The 20,464-nt window shown below is 44.3% G+C and overlaps 1 protein-coding gene across 6 annotated transcripts in view; it reads left to right on the top strand.

Moving 5' to 3' along the window:
* The window catches only part of AOPEP (aminopeptidase O (putative)), a 371,738-nt gene that overhangs the window by 205,995 nt on the left and 145,279 nt on the right, over positions 1-20,464 (top strand). For 5 of the 6 annotated variants that reach the window (XM_032636442.1, XM_032636437.1, XM_032636440.1 and 2 more), the window contains exons 6-7: positions 1,819-2,008; positions 6,742-6,851. In XM_032636442.1, coding sequence (XP_032492333.1) covers positions 1,819-2,008; positions 6,742-6,851 — 300 coding nt within the window. The remainder of the gene's footprint in view (positions 1-1,818; positions 2,009-6,741; positions 6,852-20,464) is intronic. The other variant, XM_032636443.1, reaches the window with a different exon arrangement.

The following is a 20,464-nucleotide window of genomic DNA, read 5'->3' on the forward strand; positions in this document are numbered from 1 at the left end:
AAGTGCTGCCAGCAGTATGTCTGGAATGTTATTTACTTGGTACATTTCTGTGGCTTTTCTTTGCAGCGCTGCACATGCCAGAGCAAAGGGTTATTTACTTGAAAATGCCAGGTTTTGCAGTTTGTCTTCTCCATGGGGCCACTTTCTCAGGAAGAAGAAGTTTAGCTCCTGGGCCTCTGTTTCCTCCCTCACTCCTTCCCTCCCTCTCACCCTTTTCCCTTTCCTTCCTGTCTGCCTTCCTTCCTTCCTTTTTTTTTTTTTTTTTCCTGAGTTAGTGCTCTGAACTTCTGTTGTTTGCATACTGCATGGCACCTTTGTATCCTAAATGCCCCAACTACACTTCTAATTCCTGGCGTTTCTGGTGGGCTCTGCCGGGATCCTGGCTGACACCTTCTCATTTGAGCGCCTGCCCTGTTATTATTTCACATGAAAGCTGTCTATTTTGGCACACAGGACTCCCGCACTTTCAGTTGAGCTCTCTGAGCTGAACGGGCGATGCTGTGCAAGGCAAGTACAGGTGGGGTTTTCTCTATTGGCCGCCGTGGGGGCAGAGGACAAAACCGCAAGCCGTCCTGGCTTGTGCAGAGCCCACACGATGGCAAATGCATGGCTTTTAAAGGAACGAACCAGTGTGTACAGCTTCTTAATTTGGAAGGTTTCACGACTGCTTTTGTTCGATCGATGGAGGAGAGTGCTTCCCCCCCCGCCGGTACGCGGGCCTCTCACTGTTGTGGCCTCTCCCGTTATGGAGCACAGGCTCCGGACGCACAGCCCCAGCGGCCATGGTTCATGGGCCCAGCTGCTCCGCGGCATGTGGGATCTTCCCGGACCGGGGCACGAACCCGGGTCCCCTGCATCGGCAGGTGGACTCTCAACCACTGCGCCACCAGGGAAGCCCGAGAGTGCTTTCTTTTAAAGAGCAAATTCTTCATTCATAAGACGGTAAACGAGTCCTGTATAAATGAGAAATACCGAAGGTGGAAGCACAGGAGGTATTTCCTTTGCCTCTTCTCTCTTCAGCCTCCCTTCTTCCCATTCCATCCATGCAATTCTAATCATGGTATTTGGGGTTTTAAAAGAAGGTGTGGGAAATGGGATTAGATAAATCTCCCAGGCTGGTGCCAGCCCTGGAACCATTTGCACACCTGAGTGAGTTAATTCCCTTCTTTCTCTCTCTGCTTAGTTTTATGTCATGGGAACGTATAAGCATCTAAAGATAGAAGATACCTTTGAAAATCTCGACCTCACAGAGACTCAGCCTTTATCAGAGTCTCTTGAGACCTCACCCACTCATGGCACCTAGGAGTTTGTTGCCTCTGTAACCACCCTCAGTCTGAACTAGGAAATGTTTGGTTCCATTCTTCTCGGCTTTCCCCGTCCTTCTGCATGACTTCTCACTTTGTTTGTAAGCTGCTCGAATTTTTTGGCTGAAGGGTCTTCTTTGATCACTGTCTTGACAGCATGGGCTTCACATTCTCACACCTGCTCTTCTTTTACAGTCCAGATTTCAGGGTAAGTGCTTCCATCGCCTTGTAATTTCTTCAGTGTAAAACCTCGGTGCAGGTTGCTTATTACAGGTAATAGCTGCTTGATGACGGAGACGACTGCTTGGCAGAAAAGGCAACCTGAACCTCTGCCAGGAACTTAAACTGCCACTTTATTTATTTCTAAAAGCACCTAAGCTGCGAGCCTATTGGTCGTGATCTAGCATGCACACGATAATAACAGGCTGTCAGGGCTGAGAAAGCCAGCCCTGGGGGCGGCCATGAGGACAGGCCCTGATAAGACTGTGTGTGTTTTCTCCCCCATGATCCACAGCCCACACCTCGTCTTCCTCTCTCAGAGCACCTTGACTGGAATGAGCCAGTTCTGTGGGACCCGTCTCTGCCATGAAATTGCTCACGCCTGGTTTGGCCTGGCTATCGGGGCCCGAGACTGGACGGAAGAGTGGCTCAGTGAAGGGTTCGCCACTCACTTGGAAGATGTATTCTGGGCCAAGGCGCAGCAGGTAGGTTTCAAGTGCACTAAGCATTTCACTACCCAGAGTCAAGTTCAACTCAGAGTCTTCCTATTCAACAGATAGGTATTGAGTGCTCATTAATGCGCTTAGGCACTTGTTCTATTTGCTTTGTAAGTGGGAGGAGAGTCCTTGCTCCCCACGGGGTTCGTGGTCTAGCGATGAGAGAGAGAACAGATACACGACTACATCTTTAACATGTAGTGATGAGTACTGTCAAGAAAATGAAGCCGGATAGAGAGAGGTGGGTTTAGTGCTGTTTTAAAAGGTGCTTATCAGAGAAGCTCTCTGATAAGGGGACATCTGAGCAAAGACTTGAAGAAAAGGTGGTACTGTACATACTCAAGCACTCCTTTGTGGGATGGTTGTGGTGTGTTTTGTTTTATTAAATAATGAGACGAAATTTTAAATCAAGAGTCATGATCTCAGATGTCTGCTGGCAAGTAATAAAGAATGAAGCAGTTGGTGTTATAGATTCGGGAATGGGAAGGACTGTGGCAAACCGGAAGCTTCTCCTCATCTTTAACCGATTGCTGTCATGCTGAAAGGAGGGCTCAATACAACCTGGACTTCTAGTTTTTTAAAGGAAATTATGACTCTGGATTTTTATGTGAAATTTACTAATTTAAAAAATATGCAAACCAAACATACACCGAGGCCAGACCTAGTCAACACACTCCCAGTTTGCAACCTCGACTTTTTTTTTTAACTTTATTTTTATTTAAAAAAATTTTTTAATTTAGGTAAAATTGACCTATAACCTTACACTAGTTTTGGGTGTACAACATAATAATTCTATGTTTGTATACATTGTGAAATTATAACAAGTCTAGTTAACATTAGTCACCTTACATAGTTACAATTTTTTTTCTTGTGATGAAAACTTTAAGATCTACTCTCAACACTTCCAAAAATGCAATACTGTGTTATTAACTATAGTCACCTTTCTGTATATTACATCCGCAAGACTTGTTTATTTTAAATCTGGAAGATTGTACGTTTTGACCCCTTTACCCACTTCTCCCACTTTCTGACCCCTGTCTCTGGCAACCACCAGTCTGTTCTATGGATCTGTGGGCTTTTTTTTTTTTTTTTTTTGAATTATCCCTTAGTATTTGAACTCTTGCTCCTCATTATCTGAAACCTAGAAATCAAATAGATTCAAATAATGTGGCATGCCTTATCAACTTAATTTACTCTGCGAAACTAGAAATCAAATCAATTACCAGAATATCTGGGGGTGGGCCCAGGCATGAGTATTTTTGTTTTGTTTTTTTTTTTTTTTTTTTGGTACGCGGGCCTCTCACTGTCCCCTGCATCGGCAGGCGGACTCTCAACCACTGCGCCACCAGGGAAGCCCGGGCTTTGTTTTTTATTGTTTTTTACAACCTCAACTTTAAAGAATTAGCCACCAGCAATAAGGAAGATATGGCAGCTAACCGGCTTCCTGCTTATTTTCTAATTTCTCATATTTGGCCACTTCTGTTCCCTACCATCTCTACACCCTGGACTACTTGACTTTTTCTGAAATTCCCAAGTTTGTGCATATCTGCGTGATTTTGTCCAAGTTCCTTCTGCCTGTTGAAATCCTATTTGTCTTTCACTAGCAGCTCAAGGTCACCTTCCCTTGATAGCCCAGACTGTTCATCTCACTCACAGTTCAATAATACTCTTCTAGAAACTTTGGATTTCCACTGCATCTGTACTTCCTCACCTGTTTTTTCTCACTTTTTTCTTCTTTCTATCATCACGACTAGACTGTGACCCCTTTCAAAGTGGCACTGTGTCTTACTCATCCTCCCCCTTTCACACCTTGGCTGTAGAGCTAGCAGCGTGCATGGTTGTGTCCCCCTCCACACAGAATCCTGTGGAGAGAGGCCACCTGGAAGGTTCTCGAGCAAAGGGTCTGGGTTTGGAGTCGGACCGGACTTGGAATCCCAGCTTTGCTGTTTACAGTAGGTTATGTAGCCTCCCTGAGCCTCAGTTTCCTCATTTATAAAATGGGTGTAGGAATGCTTAACCTTGCAGAGTGAAAGGGATAGTGTGTGAGTGAGCGTAACACAGTGCCTGACACATGGAGGGTGTTCAAGAAATACCAGTTCTCCTTACTTGTTCTCTTCCTCTTTGATTTTGCCACCACCTTGCACATAGTAGGCATTCAGCCAGGATAAATAGGTTTAGTGTAAATGTGCCTCTTTCACCATTACTTCCCTGAGGTACTTCCATCCTGAGACAATCAGATTTATGCTATTCTTCATAATCCTGAGTGTATGCCAGGCATCCGATGATCACCTCTCTGTCCTTTACCTCCTGAATCCCCAAAGAACGCTCCCCCTTTATCCTTCCCCTTGCCTGGACCTCCTGGAATCTCTTTGCTTGTGTCCTCCCTCCAGCTGCCCTACCTTACATCTGTCTCTACCAAAAAAGGCACGACGCTGGCCTGGCTGCATCTCACAACTGCACAACTTCCATGTGTCCATTCTGTGCTAGATCTGTAGGGATAAAAGGATAAGACTACAACGCCGCTCTGAAAGAGGTCAGAGTCTAATTTTGAAGATAAGGAAAGCACACAGTAGAAGGAAGAAGAAAATAAGTTAGAAAAGAGAGGTAAACACCAAATATTGTGGGAGTTCACAGGTGGAAGAGGCTGGGTATGAGAAAATCCAGAAAGCCTTCTTGGAGGAGGTGACTTCTTGTGGGTCTCAAAGGGCAAGTAGGAGTTGAAGTTTCTCTATCCCTCCTTTTCCCTTAACCTGGAGTAGGGGGCAATCCACCTCATCATCCTTTAAGGTACACGCAGTAAGTCTTCAACATGGACACCCCTGAAGTGAAGTGGCCATTCTAGAACCAGCACAAAGTTTGGAAACATTTCCAGAGTACATCCATTGCTCTGGCCCCTTCCTTGAAGGTTGAGTTAGACTGAGCTGCTGATGGTCCCTGACAAGTGTTCACAGCAAGCCTCCCAAGCAGGAGAGGAGTGCTCCTTGGGGCAGGAAAGGGTGGGCCACCTCACGGGACTCCCAGTCAGCAGGTCATTTCATCACTGAACAGGGCGTGAGGGTGCCGTGTTGCTTTGCTGCCCAGGAGACTGCATTGTGCAGCACCGAGCGTTAGCAAGTACAGCAAAGGGGAGTGAGAAATCTTTGAACTAGGAGATAGAAACCCACATTCCTCTCAGAGTGGCATTCTGTAGGGAGAGGTGAATTGAGTTAGTGGCAAGTTGAATCGTATAACTTGTCATCAACTTGGAGAAAGTCTAAACTCCTTCACAGCTGTCGTAGTCAGCTTGGTCTGCCATAACAAAGTACCGCAGACCAGGAGACTTAAACAACAGACACTTGTTTTTCTCGCAGTTTGGGAGGTTGGAAATCCAAGACCAAGGTGCTGACAGGCTTGGTTTCTGGTGAGGCCTCTCTTCCCTGGCTTGGGAAGGGCCATCTTCTCACTGTGTCCTCACATGGCCTTTCCTCAGTGCACACATGGAGAGAGAGTTTTAGTGTCTCTTCCTCTTACTATAAAGACACCAACCCTATTAGGTTAGGGCCCCATCCTTTTGAACTCATTTAACCTTAATTACCTCCTTAAAGGCCCTATCTCCAAATACAGTCACAGCTGTGATTAGGGCTTCAACACATGATTTTTGTTGGGGAAGGGGACAACACAACTCAGTCCACGACAACAGGACACACAGAGTGCCTTGATCACCTGGCCTCTGCCAGCTACTTGGCACCTCTGTCCCTCCCTGGCTGGCAGCCTGCTCCCTGCCTGCCCCTAACCCTCACCATTTTTAGAACATTTCACACTCTTGCCAGGCCCCACGAGCTTTGTACATGCTTTCCAGCTTCCCGAAATTCCTCCTCCCCTGGCTGGCTCCTGCTGTCCCTGGGGAACACCTCTTCAGGAAAGCCTTCTGACCACCCTGGTTGGCCAGGTGGCATCTGGGTTCTTCCTTAACCCCTGCCATCACTGAATTCTGATGGTTACTGTGCTTATCTGTCTCCCTGGACTCCTCGTGTTCAGAGCTGTGTCCATTATGTCCTCAGGGCCTAGCAGAGAATCAGTAAATATCTGTTGAGGGAACTATTAGGGACCTTTAATTCCCAGAAATGCCTGTAGACACTGACAGTTCCCTCCACAGTGGATGCTCTGCTGCCCTCCCTTGTGGGGTTACAGCCATGGGGCCTTGTGAGCACATCGAGTGACAGGAGCCAATTCTGACCAGTAGGGCAGGGTGTGATGGCCTTCCCCTCCCCAGGAGTGAGTCCAGGCAGTGCACTCTTTCTGGTTATATGCAAACAGAATCATCTGGGTTGCATTAGCTGGCTGCACTGTAAACAGCCCTTAACAAAACTGAGGGCTGGAAAAAGTAGGAGGTAAATGGAGGGGACCTTTCCCACCCTGTGCAAGAAGACAAAGCAGGAAAAGGCTGGATGGGATCAGAGTGGAAATGGCTCCCTAGGGAGGTCTGCTCTTTCCAGGCCAGGGGTGGAGGTGAGGGGGCAGGGGGAGGTTCCGGGGCCAGGAGGCACCTCCCAAACAGGCAGCGCAGGAGTGAGGGCTGGTTCTTTGTTTGAGGACCTAAGAGGCCCTTTCTGATGGAGCGGGGACTGTCTGTGCCATCCCCCCTGAAACAAAGCCGGCTGCTCCAGTGGTGGCTCCGACTCCGCGGGAAGACGACAGTGACTGTGTCCTGAGGATTTGTGTTTGTGTGTCTGTGCTCCAAGCAGCTGGCCCCCCACGAGGCCCAGGAGCAGCGGGAGCTGAGGGCTTGCCTGCGCTGGCGTCGCCTCCAGGACGAGGTGCGGAACTCCCCGGAGGATATGCAGGTGTTGAGGTAAAGCACTACGTGATCCCGTTACCTTCCTGTCCTCCCCATCACGCTCCTCCTTTCCTGCAAGGCACGTCCAGGCCATCTCTTAAATCTGCTGTGTTTCCTTTTTAAATTAAATTGGGCTAGATTACTCATCTTCCCAGGGATGTGATTGTTATGTTTTAAGTCTTTCAGGGTGTGGGTTTGGATTTGCCTTCTGACATTTTCCTGGTGTCTCTGTTCAGGAAAAAACTAGCACAAGGCCATTTCCGGGACCAAATTCTTCATTTGAAGTTCTAATAGTTACTTTATGTGGTGGCTGTGGACTTGGAGAAGGTTAGGGTCTGGTAGCCTGGCAGACAGTAACTCTTTAAAGCCAAAAGGAAAAAAAAAACCTTTAAGAAAATATTGATTCCTAAGTGTTTAGTAGTAACAGATGTTTGTGTCAATGGGGCCTTTTGTTCCGGATGTGTCCCGGCAGGAGGCCACTCCTGTGCTGGTGGGAGGATTCTACTCTCAGCTCCTGTGTTGTATTTTCAGAGCGTTTCTTGCAGCACTGGTAGGATTACTTCTTGCCATTTTCCCATTTTTTTTTTTGTCCCTCTCTGTTTGCTTGTTTTTTCTCCACTTCTGTAAATAGTTGTTTATCTGAAAGCTTGAGCCTCCGCCCCAGGAGCACTGTGATTGCTATGGCAACAGATGCTTTCATCCTGTCCCCTCTTGACTGGAGCCAAGCCTTTGGAATCTGCCATCAGACAGGTGGGAAGGCAGCCATCCGGGAATCACCCCTCATTTTAGATGGCAGCTCTGAAGGCCAGTCTACCGCCTGGGTAGAAGCTTGCCTGGACCCGTCCTGTTGTTGTTTGTTTTTAAATAAACACCCCTCTCCGTAGGACTGCCCACTGAGGCCAAAGTCTGAGGGGAATGCCGAGCCCAGCCTGACCCCAGCGAGGCTCGCCAGTCCTTTGTGCGGCACGGCAGCTTCCCACGGAGAAGTCCTCTCTCGCACGCTAACCGCTGGCGTCTGCTGACTCATCCATTGTTTAGGAAAGCCGGAGCCTGGAGCCCTGTCTTCCCCACCCAGCGCCACTGTGCAAGCATCCGTTCACTCATCCAGTGGGATGGCTACACCCACCGCCAACATGGACAGGGTCCCTGCTCTCATGGAACTTTCACGTAGCAGGGACTCTCTTGTAGGCACAGCTAGTTACAGGTGGTGAGAAGTTCTATGAAGGGAACGCCGAGATTTACAGTAAAGAGGCTGGGGAATGCCTCTCTGAAGAGCATCAAGGCCTGAGGCGGGAAAGGGCTTGCCACGCTGGTGCTCGAGGGGCAGAAAGGAAGGCAGTGTGGTTAGAAGGGCGGGGAGAGGCAGGCAGGAGCTAGATCATCCAGCCTTACCCTGAGCGCGATGGGAGCTGCCCCAGGGCCTTCAGCACGGAAGGATCCTTATCTGTCTTGTGCTTGCAGGCAGCAGACAGAAAGTCAGGAGAAGGGTTAGAAGGTTGTAGTAGTCCACGTTAGAGGTCCTGGTTGTGGCAGGGCGGACACAAGAAGCAGACCTATTTAAGACATGTGTTGACAGTGGCACTGGCAGATCTTTGGTCTGTTGAATGTGGAGAAAAGGAAGTTGAAAGTGTCCAGAACGACTTCGAGGCTTTTGACCAGAGCGGCTGAGTAGACAGGTGGTGATGCCATTTGGGGAGACGGTAAAGACTTTGGGAGGGACAGGCTTTGGAGGGAAGAATAAAGATTTCAGTTTCGCATGTGTCAAGTTTGACATGCCAAATAGATATTCAATATTGAAAACTCAGTGAGGTTTACAAGTTAGGAGCTCACTGGAGAGACTGGAACATTCAGCCTATGGATACTTAAAATTCTGAGCATGTTGAAGTGATCAGCTAGAGAGGAAAGTGAGAGAAGAGGTTGAGAGGAAGATGAGGGGCCCGTGGAGGAGCTGGGGAAATCAGTGCGGAGAAAACCCTCGTGCCGGGAGTCATGGGAGTCAGGAAAGGAAATGCCGGATGCTGCTGAGGGGTGTGTAAAAGGGGGGGGAGAGAAGTGACCTTCGGGTGGACCGCATGAAAGGTGTTGGTGACCTTGACATGCAGGCATTAATTCATGAGCTGTGGAGAAGGGAGCCCGACTGAAGAGGGTAGAGGAGTGAATGGGAGATCTGGAAGCAGAGACATTGAGTGTGGACTTTGTGAGAGAAGTTGTGCTGGTAGGGGAGGGAAATGAGGGTCAGGGAGGTTTGTTTTAAGGTGGCTGATGCAGGAACAAGCTTATGTGTGAGCTGTATAACTGGGCCAATCCTGCCGGCTCTCAAGACTCAGTTTCCCCACTCTCCAAGTCTCTAAGTCCCTTTGATGCCCCCAGTTCTCTATGACCGTAGACCGTCGGTTCGGGTAAGGACACTATAATTAACAACAGTTGGTGAAACGTGTTCCCAACTTATAAGCAGTCAGATGGACCCTGGGAAGTCAGTGCACATGAGTGGAGAGCCTTGTCTCTGGGGTTCGTGGAGTTTCTGATGTCCAAGAACTTTTCCTTTGTGTGTGTGGAGCCGGGAGAAGGAATACGCTATTTTTAGAGCTTGTGCTAAAAGGCTTATTATGGCATTTGTTTTTCTTTTTCTTAGTATTCAGAAATTGTGTTTGCCTAAATTTAGGCTAACCATGAAATGAGTGCATTTGAAAGATTTGTTGCACATCAGTATGGAAAATATTGTTATCAGATGCACTTATAATGAAGAGGAAATGTTTCTGAACCTGCCCCAAATTATATAGTCTAGGTTTAGTTTGTTCCCATCCCTTAGAATTCTCCCTTAAATGGGCTCAGAGAACCTAGAAATGACTGACAGTGAAAGGAAGAACCAGAGTTGTAAAAATTTGTTCTCCGATTTTTGTTTTAGTACACAAATAAGACCTTGGGAAAGAAGTCTCTTAAAACAATACAGTAGTCAAAGATGCTATCTTTTTTCTTTCTTGCTTTTAAGATACCCCATGGTCTTCAAATGAGGGACCAAGAACAATTTAGAAGTCTTGGTTTCACGTTGCCAGAGGAATGGAAACTTCTCCTACCCACCTTTGCAGCAACTTGCAACGTGGTTGACCACTCCCTCTTTCTAAACACACTTTCTTCCCTTGGCTTCTGTGTCACACTCTCCTTGATTTCCTTCTACCTCACTGCTGGTCCTTCCCCACCTCTCCTGCTGGCTGTTTAACATCTTCACTCAGATGACTCATGGCTTCGAAAGACCAGTTAAGGTGTCCAACATCATACAGCCAATAAAGAGCAGAGTGGGGATGGAAACAATCCTCTTTTCCTTACACCACCTCCCTGCCTCCAAAGAACTTGATACAGCATTTAGTTGCATTAAAAGAAAAAAATACTCCAGGTATCTTGAACTGTGGAAGGACATGAAGGTCGGGTTGAAAAAAGTATCCTTGGGCAAAGTATCTTTGTCTTTTTACATATGAGAGTGTGTGTCTGATTATTTCGGTCAATATAGGGAAACAGGAAAACTCAATATTGTGTTGATGATAGCTATTGGAGGGGTATTGATAAAGTGAGAAGAGAAAAATTAAAATGATGTTTGTCTCTGACTTGCTAATTTCAGTAATTTATAAGAACTGTTTTCCATTTGTGCCTCCCATATATCCAGTGTTGAATCATGGCTCTCATCAAATGTGTCTTAAATTGACCTGCTTGTAAGTTTCATTTGGTTAAAACAGTTCCTTGTGTTTTCCGAGGTTTCTCAGCCTTCCCTGGCTGGGGAGCCTGTAATGTGGCTGCAGGCTCCCGAGGCATAGTTTCAAAATGCTAGGGTCACATTACTGGCTCCATGCCTTTTCCCATTTGTTAATTATTAAAATGCCTTTCCCGTAGATGAGACCCCAGTGGCTCTCTCCAGACTTTCCCTCACCTCTCCCTCCACCAGGCCTGGGCAGAACCGTTTGCCGTTCAAAGCCTGATGTGACTGCTCTTCCACTCTGCCCCGCCTGGCTGCCACCACTTCGCTCTCCCCATTCGTTCCCCCAACCCCCCCACTCTTGTCCAGTGCAGCAGCCATGACTCTTGACAAGGAAGATGCCAGGGGGTTTCTGAAAGGCTCCCGTGCCTTTGGTCTCTAGGGTATAGCTCCATCAGCATCTTCCCTCTAAGTGTTTTTAGTTAGTGTATCATGACAGGCCGGCGGGATGGAAGAGCTACGGTGGCGGGGTCAGAAGAAATCTCTGTTGGTTTTTATAGTTTGTGATTTATTACCACTTCCCCCTTTTTCTGGATTCATTGTTAAAGTCAAGCTCGTGCTGAGAAAAACGTTCAAATATATCACGTTGAGTAGGCGCTGACAAGCCCGGAGTCTGACGTGGCTCTTTCTAGCTGCTGCCTCCACAGTTGATACAATTCTAGAGAAATGCAGACTCTTTTCCCATCTTCCTCATGAATCCCTCACCCCCCTGGTCCCAAAGACATCCCATAATAATAATAGGGAACCCCCTCCCCCAAGTATGTAACTCTATCTACAGCCAAAATGAAATGTGCATGCCACAAATTCTGTGAGTTTGCGTGATGCCCAAGCACTGTGTATTCCATTTAACCGGTGAGACTTTTTTCCATTAAAAGCCTATGTGTAAACCTTCTCTAGTATTCATGAAGTTTTCACCTTTAAAGTTTTTTTTCAAAATTTTTATTTCTAGTCCTTGAAGAACATAGCAATCTTTCCCACCCACATGTGGGAACGTGTCCATTCTCAGCCGCACAAGCCCGCCTCATGGAAAAGCTCCAGCCCAGAGCTTCACTGCTGGGCCTGAACACTCCCCAGAATTCTTCTTCAGTTTCCACTGGCCCTGCAGGCATAAATAAATCCCTTCACTCCTCCTTGGGCAGCTCCCTTCTCCTTGCCTATGGTATTTATTCCAGACCTTCCCCATGCTCTCTTCCTTCTCTTGCCTCCTGTCCCACAGGGAAAGCGGAGGCCACCAGCCTATTCTCCCTTTGATTCTGTAAGCACATCAGCATCCACGTCTACCCTGACCTCTCAGATGCCTGAGTGCCAACTTGTTAGTCTCAGTACAGCTAAAGACAATTTTCTGGTTCCAGAAACAGAGCTAGAAATGAATGTGCCTTGATGCAGATCATAGAGCTACATATATAAGTGAGTTTTGGAACCCTCTGCCCACGAGGCAGAAGGGAAGGAGGAGCTGTACACCAAGGGAGGATGAAGCTCTCATGACTTTGGACATGAACTGGGGTCACAAGTCTAGGGAAACTTTTTCCATTTGACATCATCTCTTCCTGGTTGCCCTACATCTCACAGTGGTAATCCCCTCTCCCACTCCCATCTGCTCACCTCCAATAGCACTGAACTCATCCCTGGTAGCACAAGTTCACATACTCATCCAAGGTAGAAACCTGGGAAACTTGTCCAGTTCCTCCCTCTCCCTGGGAGGGTTTAAGCCTTCACTATGAACTTACCTCATAAGTCTTTCTCAATTCGACGCTTCTCCACCCCTAATACCACTGTCTCTCTTTGTTTAGAGCTTAATGGCTTGCTTGCACCAATCTAACATCCTCTGACTTGTTTCTTCTACCTGTAGTCTAACCCCATCAAATCCATCTTCCTCACTGCCACTGAGGAGCTCTACTTAAAACCCATTATGATTCCGCCACCTCCTTGCTTAAAACTCTTCAAAAGTTTCCCCTTGTCTCCAGGAAAAACTTCCACAGCAGGCAAAGCCCGGCACACCATCACTCCCATTCTTCTGGTCTCTTCTCTTACCATTCTTTGCTTCACTCTCTAGCCACCCCAAATAGTTCATAGAACCCTACTGTATTAGTTTGCCAGGGCTGCCATAACAAAATTCTACAGACTGGTATGTGGCTTAAACAGCAGAAATTAATTTTCTTGCAGTTATAGAGGCTAGAGGTCCAAGATCAAGGTATCTTCTGAGGTGTTTCTCCTTGGCTTGCAGATGGCTGCCTTCTCTTTGGGTCCTCACTTGGTCTTTTCTCTGTGTGTCTGCACTCCTGCTGTCTCCTGGTATGTCCTAATCTCTCCTTATAAAGACACCAACCAGATTGGATAAAGGTCCAACCTAATGGCTTCATTTTAGCTTAACTCCTTCTTAAAGGCCTTATCTCCAAATGCAGTCACATCCTGAGGTACTGGGGGTTAGGGCTTCAACATAAAAATTTTGGAGAGATGTAATTCAGCCCATAACATCTACTGTCTGCCTGTTCTTTCTTATCTCCTTGCCTTTTTTTCATATTGTCTCTATTTAGAATATCCTTCCTTTGTTGCGTGACTCCAGATCATTCTGACTCAGCACAGGTACAACTGCCTTCCATAAGTCTCAGGCCCTACCCTGACAGGATAAGCTGGTGACCCTCCTCTCTACCCACTAAATGCTCTGCTTGTATCTCCCCACCCATGACCATACTACATTATTTTATAACTATATTTGAATGAGCCGTGTTAAATTCCCAATATTTGACTATTCTTAACCTATAAAAACAGCGTTTTCACATTGTCCAGCTTGACACATCTCTCTTCTGACCCATCAACCTTTTGAACCTAGGGACTGTGTCTTCTTTGCTTCTGTATACCACAGTGCTTGGCACTGAGTGGGTGCTTGATAAATACTGAAGAAGTGAATGCTGTAGACAACATGATCTCTGTCCCTGAGTTTCTTTGTATATTATTCAGAGAGTTGAAATATTGGTCACAAGACAATAGATAGACAAATTCTAGACTGCACCCTCAGAATTCAAAGAGCTGAGAGTTGAATATTGGTAAGCTTAGTTAGAAAGGGCCATTGGGAAGATGTGAGGCTTGAGCTGGGATGGTGAGAAAGAATTTCACTGAGGCTGGTAAAGCAGTGAAGAGAGGGGAACTCAATGAGCAAAGCCTGGCATGCATAAACAGTGAATCGACTGTGGAAATGTCCATTAAGTGAGAATGGGTTTACTGAAGAGGAGAGCCGTTAAGAACCTATGAGACTGAAGGTGGACCAGGCTAAGTAATGGAGTTCCTTAGATGCCAAATTCAAGAGTTTGCGTGTGACCATCCAGGCGGTGGGGAGCTATTTTCAGTTCCAAGAATGATGTAATGCGAGCGGAGTTCTGGGAAGATTACCCAGCCTTCGGGATAACACATGATCAGATAGACAAAGTGGAGAGGCCAGATAGAATTAGATGGCTGTTTCAGGAACCCAGACCTGAGATTAGAAGAACTTGGAATCCTCTTCTTGGATGGCCTAATAAGGCTTTGAATGAGTCACTTTGGAGTTATTCAAAACTGATTGAAATGTCAATACAGCTTCAAGAAGTCTTCTAATAATGTGATGTAAAGCTATCCCTGATCGCAGATAAGGATCGACCCGATAAAGGAACTGGTTGAATATGTGAGCTTTGTGAAGTTCGTTATGACTTTGAACAGAGTGAAGGGCAACAGTCCCAGTGCCGTCTTGGCCAAGACCTGGTCTATTCTGCCTCATTTTAGAGAAACATCAACTGAGGATGCAGAACTGAACTCTCTCTAGGGCTTGTCAGTGTTCAGTTCTCAATGCAGGGAAAGTAGTATAGGGTGAAGCAAGCCTGGAAGACAAACTGCCTGGATTTGAGTTCAGTGCTGACTCCACTACTTGCTATGTGACTTTGAGAGTTACACGACCATACTGAGCTCTAGACTCCTCGGATGGAATGGGAATAATAACATGACAGTTTCCACTTTATAGGTGAGTGTGAGGAATAGATGCCATGAGTACGTGCAAATCATTTAGAACACATGTGTTAGGTTGAATCACGGGAAATTGCCATTCTGATGCATCTAAAATAACTGATTATCGGCAATTTCCTGTGGTTCAACCTATAGTAAATACTCAGCACATGTTAGATACTGTCATCTAGACCCTCCGGCACCTGATAAAAGTTTGCCCAACAAGTGACAGAGGCACAGGACACAGCCCCCACAGACAGCCTCACTCTGCCTCCTGGTTCATTCTGGTTTCTGTCTCTTCTTTCACTGCTGCCACCCTCCTGATGGCAACCACAGAGCCATCCTGCTCGTCTCTCTTTAACAACCAGAGCCTGGAAACACCTGCTTTTCCTCCTCACAAACTTACAATTGGCTGGAATGTTCAAAAAGTTAATTTTGCTAAGAAGTTAAGAGAATCTTTTTTTTAAAAGTGCAAGAGAATGCCTGGTTACAAATGAAAAGGGTAGGGTTAAAAGCAAACCATCCCCCCGCCCCCCAAAAAAATCTGAATGTTAAACAAAGATGCTCAAATGAATAGCTTGAGGGAAGAATTAACTTGGCAATCCTTCTAAGACTAATGGGATCCTCATACCTTCCTGGAACCTACTTCTGGTCTAATCTGTACATAAGGGCCACCCTGGTGTCCCCTCTGGCTCCACTTCCCTGGCCCCTATACAGAATCTGACTACCGCCCTGAGAAGAAAAAACGTTCTTGCCTCTATGGCCTTCAAGAGTTCTAACCTGAGCTCGGACCACTGGCACTGGCCTGTGAGTTTCCTAAATCTCTACCTCTGTATCCTGGAACTTCTGCCCTCTACCCTCCATCACTCAGGCTCGGGGTCCCCTCCACCCCATTCTCCCTGTCCATTCTTTTTTGCTGTTTGTTTTGCTTTTTTAATTTGAACCACACATGCTAGGCTGTGTTTCTACCCTTTTGTGACTGGAGGCTTCTGTACCTGTGCCAGCATTTTCTGAAAAACTTGAGGGCTCTCAGCCAGCCAGAAACAGACTCTGTCCTTTCCTGTCTCAAAGGCCAGCTCCACCCCCTTGAGCTGCCCACTCAGTTCCTGTTTCCTGTTGGAGGGACACCCTCAGCTCTCACTTCTTTTACCCAGCAAAGATGACAGACATGTCCTGAATAGTTGAACTCAAATAACCCTTCCTTATTCATTTTTCTAGACCATTCTCTGGTTACTCATCACTCAGGTATTTCTAAGGGAGGGGTAGAATTCTCTTTTATAGGCCCCTAATAACATACTTACTGTACATGGTGTTTCATTTTTTGCAATAACACTTGGTAGAGTTTTTTAAATATAGAAAAACATAAAGAAGGAATAAAGTTGTTCATAATCACTATTTAGTTAGCCATTTTTAAAAAAATACAAGTATATCATGGGAAATTTCAGTTTAGAAAAGTATAAAATTCCATCCCCGCCACCGTAGTCCTCACCCTAAGGTAATCACTGCCAGCATTTTCTTGTGAATCCTTCAGAAAATAAATTTTATAAGTATATGTGCATGATTTTTCTGTATTGCTGCCCTGTGGGGCACTGATTCATTATAACAGTATTTGCCCATGAAATATTTTCTTAAAAAATAATTCATCTCCATAAACCAACCTATAATAGTTCACTCCTATTTTGCTCATCCTTGGAGGGTATCTCATGCCCTCAGCCAATCCTAGCACTATGTATATTACATTCTTGGCTAATGAGTGTTAGTTTCCCATTCAGAAAAACTCTCAAGCAGTGAGTACTTTCTCATGTAATCCTAAATTGACTCCGTTCTACAAATTATTTGCTTACTCCCTGTAGGTCTCCCCCATGCTCCCGGAAACTATTGTGTTTTGGCCAATAGTTTTGACCAAGAACAGCTGACAAAAATTGTGCAACTATTTTACTGAACCTGCTTCAAAGACACATAATGTCTTTAATATGTAGTAAGAAAAACTTCTTGCTACATATTAAAATCCAGTTTTATAGGGACTCCTCCCCCTTTCAAGTCAGTGGTTGAGGAGAGAAGGGATAAAAAAGAGGAATTGTATTTCTGTTAAACATTGTACTGGAGGGTCTAGCCAAGGCAATTAGGCAAGAAAGTGAAATAAAAGACATCCACGTTGGAAAGGAAGAAGTAAAACTATCTTTTTGCAGATGTCATAATCTTATATATAGAAAATCCGAAGGAAGGAATCCTCCCCCAAACAGTGTTAAAACTAATAAACAAGTTCAGTAAGATTGCAAGATACAAGAGCAACATACAAAAGACAGTTGTGCTTCTTTTTTTTAATTGAATATTGTGTTAGTTTCAGGTGTACAGCAAAGTGATTCAGTTATACACACACACACACACACACACACACACACACACACACACACACACATATATATACATCTATATTCTTTTTTTCTATTGTCTGCCATTTTGGTTAATTACAAGATATTGAATATAGTTCCCTGTGCTATACAATAAATCCTGTTGTTTATCTATTTTATATATGGTAGTGTGTATCTGTTAAGCCTGAATTCCCAATTTATCCCTCTCCCCAACTTCCCCTTTGGTAACCATAAGTTTGTTTTCTGTGTCTGTGAGTCTCTTTCTGTTCTGTAAATAAGTTCATTTGTACTATTTTTAAGATTCCACATATAAGTAATAGCATATGATGTTTGTCTTTATCTGACTTACTTCACTTAGTATGATAATCTCTAGGTCCATCCATGTTGCTGCAAATGGCATTAATTCATTCTTTGTTATGGCTGAGTAATGTTCCATTGTGTGTACCACACCTTCTTTATTCATCAAGACAGTTGTGTTTCTATACACTAGCTATAAATAATCTGAAAAGGAGATTAAAAATTAAATTCATTTATAATAACATCAAAACTGATAAAATACTTAGGAATACATTTAACAAAAGCAGTGCAAATGTATACTGGAAACTACAAAACACTGTTGAAAGAAATTAAAGAAGAACTAAATAATTGGAAAAGCATCTTGTGTTCACGAACTGGAAGACTTAGGGTCCTTAAGATGCAATCCTCCCTACGCTGATCTACAGATCCAGTATAATCCCTGTTACAATTTCAGTGGCCTTGTTTTTTTTGCAAAAATGGACAAGCTGATCCTAAGATTCACATGGAAATTCAAGGGACCCAGAATAGTCAAAACAATCTTGAAGAAGAAGAACAAAGGTGGCGTACTCATACTTCTCAGTTTGAATACTTACTACAAAGCTACTGTACTCAGGACAACATGGTACTGGCATAAGGACAGACATATAGATCAATGGAATAAAACTGAGAGTCTAAAAACAAACCCTTTCATTTATGGTCAATTGGTTTTTGACAAGGGTGCCAGAACTATTCAATGGGAGAAAGAATATTCTTTTCTACAGATGTTCATGGGACAACTGGATATCCACATGCAGAAGAATGAAATTAGACCCTCTGCTTCATACCACATACAAAAATTGACTCAACATAGATCAAAGACCTAAATGTAAGAGCTAAACCTATAAAACTATTAGGAAAAAAGCCATAGCTATAAGTCTTCATGAACTTGGTTTAGGTAACAGTTTCTTAGATATGACACCTAAAAAGGGTCAAAAATCAAAGAGGGAAAAATATCAATACATTGAACTTTATCAAAATTTCAAACTTTTGTGCTTCAAAGGATTCTATCAAGAAAGTGAAAAGACAACACAGAGTGGGAGAAAATATTTGCAAATCATATATCTGAGGGACTTGTATCCAGAATATATAAAGAACACTTACAACTCAACAATGAAAAGAAAAATAACCCAATTTAAAAATGGTTAAAGGATCTAAATAGACATTTCTCCATGGAAGATAAACAAATGGCCAATAAGTACATAAAATGCTTGACATTATTAGCCATCAGAGAATTGCAAATCAAAGCCTCATTGAAATACCACTTCATACCTACTAGAATAGCTATAATGAAAAAGACAGATAAGAACAAATGTTAGTGAGGATTTGGAGAAATTAGAACCCTTATACACTGTTGGCAGGAATGTAAAATGATGCAGTTCCTTTGGAAAGCAGTCCAGCAGATCCTCAGAAGGTTAAACGTAGAGTTACCATACAAACCAGCAATTCCACTTCTAGGTATATATGAGACCTGGAAACATAAGTCCATACAAAAACATGTACATGAATGTTCGTAGAAGCATTATCTTTAATAGCCAAAAAGTGGAAACAACCCACATCCAGTAAGGGATGAATTGGTAAATAAAATGTGTTATATTCATACAATGGAATATTAATCAGCCATAAGAAGGAATTGAACTACTGATATGTGCTACAAAAATGGATGAATCTTGAAAACACTTTGCTATCTGAAAGAAGCTAGACACAAAAGGCAACATGTTGTATGATTCCATTTATCTGAAACATCCAGAATAGGCAAATCTATAGAGAAAAGAAGTAGATTAATGGTTACCAGGGGCTGGGGGAGGAGGAGAAAATGGAAAGTAACTGCTTATAGGGTTTCTTTTGGGGGTGATGAAAATGTTCTGGAATTAGGTACTGGTGATGGTTGCACAACCTTGTGAATATACTAAAAACCACCTAATTTTACATGTTTAAAAAGGTCAGTTTTATGATATGTAAGTTATATCTCAATTGTTTGAAAAAGAGAGGGATTGATAGAAATCATTGGATGTTTTATAACATCACTGTAGCCTTAGCAGGGTTGACCAGCAATTGTCCAAGGAGAGATGGAAGAAGAAAGTATGGCAGCAGGCAACTGCTGTCCTCAGGGCATTGGATGAGACTTAAGGAGCCATTTCCAGTGCTGGATGCCAGGAAGACGTCTCCATAGTGTCTGTGGTATAACAACCCCTCAGAGAGATGATTCACTTCCAAGAAAGCATCCCTCAAGTACAAGTGTATATGCACCAGTGTGTGTGTTAGTTTTTTCCACCCCCTGTAATCCTGACTATTGTTCTGTTATCGATGCATGCAGGTCCTTTTTTTTTTTAACTGCTCCAGAATATTCCAGGGTATGAACACTCCATGACTGACTAACCATTTGTTAACCATTGGACATGTTGGTAATTTCCAGTTTTTTGCTTGTACAAACCATACTGTGTTGAAGAGTTAATATATGAATGTTAAATGTAAGACCTAAATATAGTACACAGTTGCCCATGAGACTGAGAACAGAGCTGCTCTCCCAACTATTCGTCCTGTTTTACATCCTGGTGTGTGTTGGGCTTCAAACTCACGCAGGCCCTCCACCCGCTGCCACCTCTAAGTCCCCAGCACTGTGCCATCCACCACCGAGGAGGGAAAAGTCCTTCTCCAGCTCCCACAGACCATCTGCTCCTCTTTGAGTCATAAGATAAGACGATCCTTCCCATTATCTCAGCACACAGCACCACACATGCTGTTAGTGTTCAAAACGTGCTTCTAATCTCCCCTTGTAAAATGAAGTCAGCATTTGTCTCATTTGCCTCTTTCCAAGATAAAGTCATGGAGGCTTTTTTTGACACATTACAAGACACGTTTTCCATTTTTACCCTTTCTACTTTTGCTTCCTGTAACTTTCAGGTTCTGTATGTTCCTGTGTTCTGAATGTCTGGAGCAGACTGACAGCCTGTGCTTCACTGTGATCACCTTAGCGCTTTTTAACCTGGCTTATGAGGATACTAGTTCAGGTGTATTGCGTATGTACCTCTCAAACACAACCCTGTAGAAAAGACAATGAGAGCCTTGTATTGCTTGGATTCTATACTCTTTAGCTAAGTCTATCCCTGAATATATGTGGTTGAATAAAATTCAGTTACGGTTCCTCTAATTCATTTAGGTTTTTTTTTTTTTTTTTTTTTTTTAATGAAAATCACCCTTGGTGGATT

The sequence above is a fragment of the Phocoena sinus genome, chromosome 6 (assembly GCF_008692025.1).
Source record: "Phocoena sinus isolate mPhoSin1 chromosome 6, mPhoSin1.pri, whole genome shotgun sequence".
NCBI lineage: Eukaryota > Metazoa > Chordata > Mammalia > Artiodactyla > Phocoenidae > Phocoena > Phocoena sinus.